Genomic DNA, 11,500 nt, shown 5'->3' on the forward strand with positions numbered 1-11,500 from the left:
ATTTTATGCCCAAAATTATTGTATTTAGAACACAAATTTGACTTCCGTTCGTATTTTATTTCACTACAAAAAAATAGCCTATTTGCGGAGGGTATTTTCACGTTTTGCGGCGGTCAGCGACCCCCGTTATTTGATATCACGGCGGTCTTCAAAACCCCAGCTGTAAGGTTCGCCGCAATCATTTTGTGGCAGTTTTTAAAGCCCGCCGTAACCATTTAACGGAGGTTATTGTCCGGCGGTGTAACTCCCACATATTAAAATTTTAATCAATGCGCAACTTGTAAAAAAAAAATTAAACGGGGGGTAAAACCGCCGCAAAATAATCATCTTGTGGCGGTTTTAACCTCCGCAATATATTTTCGAAATATGAGAAATTCTATTTTCGCGGCAGCTTTAACCCCCTCAATTTGTTTATTTAATGGCAGTTGTAACCTCCCCTATTCCATGAAGACCTTTTTTTTGGGAGGGAGCAATTGTGGGGATACCTGCTTTTCTAATACAATATTTTAATTATATTAAATAAATTTTAAGAGGCATTAACATAATACTAAAGATGCATAAATGTTAAGTAACATCCACATATTATAGAATCATAAGCAGATAGCATTGTCATTAATCTCAAAAACTAAACTTAAACACAAAATATCTAGTTCAACCATTCAAGTAAAGTATCATACTTAATCATCTATTACATTTGCAAAGAAATTCAATAATTTTCATTAAGATTACTATTACTAGATGATCCTCTTACGACCATAGGTGAAATGGATCCGCTAGATGCATCACTTGGCTGCAAAGAAATAAAAAGCATTTAAAGTTTTTTTTCTTTAGTTTTTCAAATTTAAAAACTACATATAGCTAGATTTTATTTACCGCTGCCGGAGGAGGAGAAACGAAAATCCCAGCAAACTGTTGAGGTATTGTCCCTTCTTTCATAATCATATATGTCTTGAAAGCATTCATCATTTGGTGGTGTGCAGTCATCATTTGAGCATAGTTCTCTTGGCTTTGATTGTGAGCATTTACAATCCGATTGTACTTTTCTTGGCTTTGATTGTGAGCATTTACAATCTGATTGTACTTCTCTTCGCGTTTGGACGAACATGAACCATTATCACAACTGGAAGAATTTATACCTCCAAAATGACGTCTTGTTTGTCTAAAAACTTTACTCGGGATAGCTCCTAACCCCAAGCACCTCACCCTTCCAGAATGCTCTTTTCCTAGCACCTTACCAACAACATCATTTGGTGAAACTTCAGACTCATCTGTGGCGCTTTGACTTACAACTAGCTCAATTTTTTCCTGAATATAAGATACACAAAATTCATTGTCATAACTTCAATTAGTAATTGACAACATAAGGATAATGTATATCCTTTAGTCACTTTGAAAACAAAATATTGCAACTGATATTCTGTAATAGGACATTAGCAATCACTTTGAAAACAAATTTATTACACTGAGCATGAGGTTTCTTAATATAAACACAATGCAGTGATTACTCTGAACACATTAAACCTGGTATCCCCAATAAAGTAGGGACATTGAAAGAGTTTGATGTTGATTGATAGTTTTTACAGGTCTATCAAAACTATGGAGTGAAAGACAAGGAAAGGTACCAGAAGGAAAAGAAGGAGTATAAAGAAAGAATGCAGATCACATCCCCCTACTAAAGATGACTGGCAAAAGAAAAGGAGAAGGGAATATAATTCATCGTGCATGAGGAGAATTATTATTTAGAACATTTGAAGTTACGCAAGAAAATGCTCTTGGATTAGTAAGAACCACCCCAACAACAAAAAAAGGTCATGACCTCAATCGTTTTGCGTTATCTATGGTAAAAAAAATAAATTAAGTTAAACTTGTCAATTGAGAAGAAAACAACTAATTAATCCAAAAAATCATAATAAGCTAAGAGTAATTAAGAGTACAAAGTACAAACTTCTTAGTTATATATAACAGAAGAGTAGTTACTAAAATTAAAACACAAAAATATAATAAACCAAACAATTTACTACTATCCATAGTACTAATATTGCTACTCCACTTGAAACAGTTGAACAATCAGTTGAAAGAATGAAAGGGTAATGTCAACTGATCAAGAAGTGCACTAATAGATGGCTAACATTTTATTAACTTGATGTTAGGATGAAGCTTTTAACAAGTAGAAACTTGCACATATTTCTCTTGCTGCTTCATTAACATATGACTCATCTTCCTTCTTATGAGTAGCAAGATAGAGTTGCGCTTGTCCAGGGTTTTGTCCAGATTCAGCCATCTATAAATGAAAAATCAAGTCAGAGTAACTTGACTAAATAGGAACAGTTTGCAAGTTTAATTAAAGTAAAACATATTAAATTAATATTTATCACCATTTCAGCTCTTCTTTTGGAGTTTGGTTTGGAACCACCAGTGTGTGCAACAGTTTGTTTCTTCCGAATTTCAGCATTTCTTTTGCTCATTTCCTTATAAAAATACATATAACTCAAATATACAAATAAAAAAGTATATAATTACACATACTAATTAAAACATTCAAATAAATACCATTGTCTTTTCATTAAAACGGTAAGCAACATAAGAAGTCCATTGATCCCGTGGAATCTCTGATGGAACATTATCCATAATCTCTGCTTAGGTCTTAAGTGGGTTATTGAACTTATACCACAAACTTTGCCTTCCTGAACTCTACTTCTTTCCAATACAACTATAAACATATGCTCGTGCATTTAACTCAGTTGTCTTAAAATAGAATCGTGGCTACAGGAATAAAACTTCTGTTAGCTAATTTATTACATGCAAATATACAATCTAACGATATAAAACAGAGTTACAACAATAAGAAAATAGAGCTTACACCTTTATAATTCGATCAAAGCAACAATTGAAGTATGACTTAGGTAAATCTGGCCATTTGTTGAAATGAATTGGAAATAAGGAGCAGTCGGTTGCTAAAATTCCACAAAAGCCTGCAAGAACACCTTGCCTTTCTCCAATTGGCTGATCCATATCATCAAATTCAACCACAATACATTTTTCGTCGGATAAATACATCACATCCTTAACCTTTACTTTGAGTTTCTTGGTAGCTCCTTGCGAATCTTTAAAAATAAACATCAATTTAAAAGATCGAACTAACTTTTGTAGAAACTGATAAAAAGCTAAAAAGTTGTCTTGTATTCAATACTGCATTCAACATCATTCTGGCAATTTGAATATTTCTTTCAGTTTCTGTTTTTGCGGATATATTTTTGTTTTTGCAGAACATATATGTTAGTCTGTTAGTGTAAATGCCCTTTTGGACTCTACTTCATTATGTTTTCAGTTATAGTACAAAGAAGGATCCTTACTGTCCTGTTTCCTCAGAGATTTCAGATCTCAATAATTACTAATTAATCCATATTCTGCATAACCCAAACTTCATTATCTGTTCAATTCTCAACTCCATAAATAATAATCAAGAAACAGAGACAGAGGCAATATTAAATAGTGACGCTTGAATAAATAAAGAAAAGAATTACCTATTGCATCAACTGTCCAATGTTGCGGACACTCACGTCCAGGACACTTTTTGGATTGTGTCGGCTATGATACTGCCTGAACTGATGGGGCAGGTTGTGATGTGGCCTGAACTGAATAAGCAGGCTGAGTTGCAGCTCGAACTGACGGGGCCGGATGTGATGTGGCTTGAACTGAATAAGCCGGTTGTGCTGCAACCCGAACTGATTGGGCCGACTGTGATGTGGCCTGAACCGAATAAGCCGGCTGTGCTGCAGCCTAAACTGACGGGGCCGGCTGTGATGTTGTCCTAACTGATGCATTCTGATGTGCTACGTCCTGGACTGAAGGTGTTGGTTGAAAAAAATGATACCAACTGCGGCGTATTATCAAGATGTGAAGGTGTTGATTCAGTTGTTGATAAAGGTTGTGCTACACCTTGTAAAGTAGATGCTGGCTGAACTGACTTTTGCAAGTTCTGGTAACGTTTGGCCCTTGGCATATCTGGAATCAATAAAATTAATTGCATGAAACTATATACCATAATGGTGAAAGATTAAACAATCTTATTACAAAGTTTCCTGTACAAGAGTCATACAATCAACATGTTAGTTGCTCTACAGAAAGTAATGAGATTTGCAATTAAGCAATTTTGAAGTACCTAATTAACAGAATCATGTAGAATTAGTGCTACGACGAAACAATTAAATAATCTAATTACTTGCAATCTAGATCACACCTTGCAACTTCAATTCAAGAAATGTTTAGGAGAGTGAGTGAGCAGTTTACTACTATGTTTAGGAGAAAGGCTTTCTGTAGAGCAAGATGCAAGAGTTGAAGAAAATAGTGATTATGAAGATGAAGCTACAGAAGATCAAGAAACAGAGACAAAAGGCAATATTGAATAGTGACACTTGAATAAATCAAGATAAGAATTACCTATTGCATCAACTGTCCAATGTTGCGAACACTCACGTCTAGGACGCTTTTTGGATTGTGTCGGTCGTGATGGTGCCTGTACTGATAGATCCAATTGTGATGTGGCTTGAACTGAATAAGTCGGTTGTGCTGCAGCCCGAATTGACGTCTGTGATGTGGCATGAACCGAATGACTTGGCTGTGCTGCAGCCCGAACTGACGGGGCCGACTGTGATGTTGTCCTAACTGATGCAGTCTGATGTGCTGCGGCCTGGACTGAAGGTGTCGGTTGAAAAAATGATACCAACTGCGGTGTATTATCAAGATGTGAAGGTGTTGATTCAGTTGTTGATAAAGGTTGTGCTACACCTTGTGAAGTAGATGCTGGTTGAACTGATTTTTGCAAGTTTTGGTAACGCTTGGCCCTTGGCATATCTGGAATCAATAAAATTAATTGCATGAAACTATATACCATAATGATGAAAGATTGAACAATCTAATTTACAATATTTCCTGTACAAGAGTCATACAATCAGTATGTTAGTTGCTCTACAGAGAGCAATGAGATTTGCAATTAAGCAATTTTGAAGTATTTAATTAACAAAATCATGTAGAATTAGTGCTACGACGAAACAATCAAATAATCTAATTACTTGCAATCTCGATCACACCTTGCAATAATTTCTATACTATAATGCTTTAAACTTGAAGAAACTATAATTCCTAGTCAGACATATGCTCCTCTACTACAACTTGGATATTCTCATAATTAACATCAAAAAATTGTTCCAATTCTTGTTGTTGGTATGACTCATTCTCGTAAATTTATTCTTCATCAACATTTCCCGTGTTAAATAAATCTCTTGGCTTTAGATGCACAACAACACTCCATTCTTTATCAGTTTCATCATCAACATAGTAGACCATATTTGCTTGAGACGCTTCAATATAAGGATCATGATCCTCGCGATCACCCATGTGAATCAATCTAGAAAAATTGACACAATTAAATTTCCAAACATCTATTTTGATCCCTCTATCCCGAGTAGTGTCAGCCCACTGGCATTTGAAGAGAACAACCATAAACCGTCCATAATAATTGAGCTCAATTATGTCTTCCAACTTCCCATAATATGGCAACTCTGCTTGTGTTGCATTTCTATCAGCATTAGATGCAATATAAGAGGTGTTAGAGGTAAGAAAAACTCCACTATTTTGAGTTTTCAATCTTTGTTCTCTAGATACAGTCCGAAACTTGAGTTTTAATGTTATATGTAGTAAACCTTCTTGCGTCTGGCATTGGACCTCGTGCTAAGAACTCCAAATTAGTAGATATTGTGTTTGCTATATCTGGATTCATGATCTGAACAAACAAAATTATTTCTATTAGACAATCTAAATTAATACAACTTATGCATAAACAAATATTAGCTATATTATTTACTCACTCATTTTGAAAACCAATCAGGAAACTCTTTACTAACTCTTCTCTCTACCTCTATTGCAAAAGGTCTTCGACCCCTTAAATTTCTTTTAATGTGGTTCCTAAATTCACTACAGAGGAATCACCTATATTAATTTAATCATTTCACTTTAAAAAATTTGCTAAAAAATAAATTACAATAAACTTTCTTACTCAATAAATGGTTTCACTGCTTCGTAATTAAGTAACACGTATCGATGAGCTTGAGTCTTCTCCAAAGGAGACAAGGGAAATATTGTGGAGCCTCCAATAGGTTTACCTTGCTGAGGGACCAAAGATGATATTTCAGAAGTCTTATTATGATTTAGCTCATCGTTTACATGTTTAGGCCTATTTATCCTTGACTCGATACCCTCCAAATAACGAAAACAGAGAGTCAGAGCTTCTTCAACAATATAACCTTCAGCAATGGAACCTTCTGGTTGTGCTTTGTTCCCTACAAGAGACTTGAAATGACTTAACAATCTATAACGAAAATGAAATATTATTAAAACAAGTATTCAGTTTGAATTAATATTAAAAGTTTGATCTAAAGAATGTTATGAAATAATAAATTTTTACCTTTCAACAAAATACATCCATCGATAATGTACTGGACCACCTTGTATCACTTCATCTACTAGATGGATAGTTAAATAAACCATGACAGTGAAGAAAGATGGAGGGAACAAAATCTCTAAGTAACAAAGTGTGAGTACAATCTGATCTTGTAGCTTCTCTAGGTCAGATAGGCTCAAACTTTTCAAACAAAGATTTCTAAAAAAGGAAGAAAGCTCTACCAAGACTCCGACAACCTCATTGGGAAGCACATTTTGAATTGCAACAGGCAACAATTGTTCCATGATGATGTGACAATCATGACTTTTTAATCCGAAGATCCTCTTCTGATCCAGATCAATACAATCAGAGATATTATTTGAGTAACCATCTGGCACCGAAATATTCTTTAATGTTTTAAGGAAGGTGACTCTCTTCTCTTTTGGAATTGCAAATGCAGCAAGGCGACAATTTTCCTTCTCATCTGGCCAAAGATCACGTCTTATGCCCATATCTTGTAGATCTTTTTGAGCCTTAACATGATCCTTTGATTTGTCTTTATCCATTAGCAAAGTGTATATAATATTGTCAAACACATTCTTCTCGATGTGCATGACGTCCAAATTATGGCACAACGAGTTGAATTCCCAATATGGAAGATTGAAGAATATGCTTTTTTTTCTCCACTGCCGGGTTGCACCTTCCCCATCTTTTCTTTGTCTATTTCTTTTCTTTCTAGCATTCAACTCTACTGGCCTTCCAAATGTAACATCGATTTCTTTCACTTGTTGCAAAATGTCTGACCCCGATAACTTCCTCAGCGGATTCCTCTCCTCCACATCTCCAAAAAAACGATGCCTCATCAACTAAATTTGTGATTTCTTGCCAAAAATCGACAATGACCAATAAAGCACCATTTTTCTACTGTGAGTAAGTCGACAAGGTTCTGCGTCAAAATTACAAGAGGGGCATGCCAAACCAGTATGTGTGTTCCAACCAGATAAGATATCAAGTCCAGAAAAATCACTGACTGTCCATATAAGAGCTGCTCGCATATTAAACATTTCATTCTTCGATGAATCACAAGTTTCCACACCCTTATACCACAACATATTCAACTCCTTAATAAGGGTTTGTAAGTATACATCTATATTATTATCCGCCGTACGTGGACCTAGAATGATCATTGAGAGGATGAAATTTGGTTGCTTCATGCACAACCAAGGTGGAAGATTGTATGGAACCAAAACCACAGGCCAAATACTATAATTAGTACTCATCGTTCCAAAAGGATTGAAACCATCACTAGCTAGGCCTAATCGAACATTTCGGGGATCAGAAGCAAATTCAGGAAAGATTGTATCAGACCTCTTCCATGCCTCACCATCTCTAGGATGCCTCATTATTCCATCTTTGTTACTATCCTCTACATGCCATCTCATATGCTCTGCAGTCTTAAAACACATGAATAATCTCTGCAACCTTGGTTTTAGTGGAAAGTAACGCAAAATTTTTGCAGGCTTTTTTTTCTTCTTCTTACTTGTAGTAGGCACGCGATGATTGTTGTCCCTCTCATTAGGCTTCCATCTAGATATGTGACAATACTTGCATGTTTCTTCATTAGCATCATCTCCCCAGTACAACATGCAGTCATTTGGACAAGCATCTATCTTTATATAATCAAGACAATGCTTTTTGATGGTTTTCTTGGCATCATAAAAAGAATCAGAGATACTTGCAAAGTTAAATGCATCTCCCAATAGATCTAGTATCATAGTCATTCCCTTGTCACTTAGCTCAGACAAACTCTTTATATGATACAACTTTAACAAAAACTCTAGCTTTGAGTACTTGGAATCTTCATACAATTCTTGACTTCCATCTCTAAGCAACTCAAAAAAGTTTTTACTATTTGAAGCAGGCATATCATTTAACATTTCTTCTTCTCTCCCTGCTTATGATGAACCTACATCAATATCCTCATGTCTTAAGCCCTGAAATGCTTCATTAATCAATAAGTCCACTGGATTTTCGGCAAGTAGTGTATCTTGAGTGACCTCTATGTTATTAAAGTTCTACAACACATTTATTTCGCCATGAAAAACCCAAGTGACATAATCTTAAAGGAATGGCTTGCAGATTAAATGATCGAACACTATCGCTCTAGTCAACCACTTCACAAAACCACATTTAGGGCATGGACATTTTATTCTATCTTCTATAGCTCCATTTTAAAATGCAAAATCTAAAAATTAATTCAAACCAAACAAATATTCATTTGTGTTCCTTGGCAATCGAATTCAAGATTTATCCATTGAAAAAGTATTTGAAAAGATCTGAAACCTTTGAGAAGTGCAGCTAATGACCCAAAATCAGGTCAGTATGCCACCAGTAAGGACGCTTCTAATCAGCAGAGTTTGATATAATCTGCAAGATTTTCACGAGGAAAAATAATTTAGTAACTTGTCAATTTTACAAGATCAGAGACATACTTTACAATTTTATAAGCTAAATAAAAGGGAATGTAAAGTTAGCTAGTTATCTAGCATGAAAAACAATGAGAACATATTCAGATGAATATATACTACTAAACTAAGAGTACTATAGGAAATATCAATGTGTTTCTTGGCTTTCTCCATTATTATCATTCAACAGATGGACCAATGCTAAGGGACTTTATAGAGAGGGGATGCAATGGTCTGAATGAGTTAATAACTAAATTCATTTCCATATAAAATACGTTTCGTCACAATCTAAATTCAGATTTTTTCAGGAAAAGATTATATGCCACAAATTGACCATTAACTTTATGGTCTGAATGAGTTTATAACTAAAGCAGTAATAAGCTACTGCACTGATAATACATCTTTTTTAGATACAGAAATAGTGCTTGAACACCATAGGATTTACCTTGTAACTTCTTCACCATTCTAATTTGTCTTCGAACACCCTTTCTTGAAGAAATTTTAACACAACCGATGTGTGATAGGTATAAACCTACAGGATTAGGTAATCATGTTTTACAGATCTCAAACTACTTCATTTGCTAAACATATGTATCAGAAAAGTTCATGATTCAGACTTATTGTACTATCATTAAGCTAACAGAATGACAGGTAAAGTAAAATGTTATATAGATCCAATAGTGCTCTTTGTGTTTAAGCAGAGTATCATATTTATCAACTTTAGATATTATCAGATATCCAAAACAGATAGTAAATTGAAGCTATTATAGATTGTACCACAGCCTAAACAAGAAAACATGAAATAAACGAAAATCGTAGTATGCATGATTGCTGAAATCATTAGAGAGCCGCAATCAAAAGAGTGAAGTACATAATTTCAAGCTAAACCAAGGGGATTTGTGCTCAAATAAAATGTTAATATGTAAGTAAATAACTTGTTCATTCAAAGATTACTAGGTAGTAAAATTGGTTAGCGACTATAAGCCTGTTGCTCAAGAAAATTACCAAGGAAAGAACTACCTAAAAAAATAAGGACTTAACTGAAACGTCACTTCTTCCAATTGATGCACCCCCTTAACTTTACAAAATTCATGTCTTGTTTACCCCAAACAAGGCCACCAAAGTATCCCTAGAGCCCAACCAGAGATATGAGAACATTTCATGAAGTGATTCTTCATACTTATCAGTTATTTTTAGTTGCATAAGATGTTCAAATATGTTCATATAAAGCTAATGGTCGCACACAACCATAAAATGAGCTTGACAACCTCAAAGTATATGTTACAACCATTCTGTCCACACTTCACAGAAGCCAAATATTTTGTTAAATTCTTCTATCACATTTTTCTCGATATATACCTATGAAAAACCTCATTTTCGAAACAGTTTAATCAGTTGATCTAAGCCTTAACCTTTTCAGTCTCAAGCCCAAGAAAAGAAAAAAACATGTCTTTTCTTAAAAGAGAAAAATTGACAAGACCAACAAGGTGGAGTCCAACCCCAGAACAACTTATGTTCTTAGAAGAAATGTACAGGAAAGGTTTACGAATTCCAAATGCTACTAAAAATCAAATATTCCTATTAGTCCAACTCTCATAATTCTTCATCTATTGTGAACCAAATATGCCTATTAGCTCTACTGGACTTTTTCAAGAGGTATAGATGTACACAAATTCAGCTCAAAACCTCACTAACTAATTCAGAGGCGGCCTCGTCGAACAGTTCAACGAACTGAGTTTCGAATACCAATATTCTTTGCATTTAAATGAAATATATAACAACTTAAATCATAAATAAACATCAATTAGCCAGTTACTACTAAAACACAACAATAACAATATGAGAACAACAATTCAATCTTTATATTTTCTTTTCCAATCATAGAATGAGTTTAGAAGATAAAACCCTCTAATTCTTTCAACAACTTCATACAAACAGAGGAAAAATTATAAAAGCTGAATATTGTCTACTTCTTCTCGGTAGCTTACTTCTTCTTAGTTCATTCTATCAGAAATAATAAGATGACTGCCTAATACTATTATAATTACTGGAGTTTTGAAGTTGAGAAAAAAACCTTCTTCTTCTTCTATAACAAAAAAGGAGCAGAGAGAACCTAAATCAAATCACATGCAAAAATTATTGAAATTGGAGCAGAGAAACCTAAATCAAATCACATGCAGAAACTATTGAAATTCAGATATTAAGAAAACATACTCAAAACCCTAGAGGATTTAAAATCAGATATAAACAGATTAGGAAGGAGAGGGCAGAGAGCTGCAATTCGAGTTGTACCTTTTGTCAGGAGATTCAGCGGCAAACACGCTTCAATTCGAGTTGTAATTGCTGAAATTCACATTAAAATCGCACAAATATCAAACTTAGAGGAATTAAAATCGGATATTAACTATTTTCGCAATGCAGAGACTAATTTCACACAACTATTTTTGCAATGCACAAATATTTCGCACAAATATTTTCGCAATCGGATATCACATTAAATCGCAACTTAGAGTGAACCCTAAATCGTTAGAGTGAAAGACAATGAGAGATTAAAGAGAGAAAGAGAACTTTCCATTTCAGGAGGAGAAAGCGAACC

General features: G+C 34.6%; 3 protein-coding genes across 3 annotated transcripts; all 3 read right to left on the minus strand.

Moving 5' to 3' along the window:
• Nucleotides 1-706: 706 nt before the first annotated feature.
• LOC104210914 (uncharacterized) lies at nt 707-11,250 on the minus strand. The gene is made up of 11 exons (XM_009759875.2): nt 11,197-11,250; nt 9,350-9,436; nt 8,783-8,866; nt 4,441-4,854; nt 3,525-4,005; nt 2,551-3,104; nt 2,376-2,468; nt 2,176-2,281; nt 1,389-1,417; nt 874-1,305; nt 707-790 (listed from the first exon to the last, which is right to left on the minus strand). The coding sequence occupies exons 6-11, from the start codon at nt 2,626-2,628 to the stop codon at nt 707-709; spliced, it is 822 nt and encodes a 273-aa protein (XP_009758177.2). The 5' UTR covers nt 2,629-3,104; nt 3,525-4,005; nt 4,441-4,854; nt 8,783-8,866; nt 9,350-9,436; nt 11,197-11,250.
• Nucleotides 2,857-4,852, minus strand: LOC138874889 (uncharacterized). The gene is made up of 3 exons (XM_070153679.1): nt 4,441-4,852; nt 3,875-4,005; nt 2,857-3,153 (listed from the first exon to the last, which is right to left on the minus strand). The coding sequence occupies exons 1-3, from the start codon at nt 4,850-4,852 to the stop codon at nt 2,857-2,859; spliced, it is 840 nt and encodes a 279-aa protein (XP_070009780.1).
• On the minus strand, nt 5,245-7,302 carry LOC138874890 (uncharacterized). Its single transcript, XM_070153680.1, has 3 exons — nt 6,464-7,302; nt 6,056-6,367; nt 5,245-5,578 (listed from the first exon to the last, which is right to left on the minus strand). The coding sequence occupies exons 1-3, from the start codon at nt 7,300-7,302 to the stop codon at nt 5,245-5,247; spliced, it is 1,485 nt and encodes a 494-aa protein (XP_070009781.1).
• Nucleotides 11,251-11,500: the final 250 nt, after the last annotated feature.

This window comes from Nicotiana sylvestris, chromosome 8 (assembly GCF_000393655.2).
Source record: "Nicotiana sylvestris chromosome 8, ASM39365v2, whole genome shotgun sequence".
NCBI lineage: Eukaryota > Viridiplantae > Streptophyta > Magnoliopsida > Solanales > Solanaceae > Nicotiana > Nicotiana sylvestris.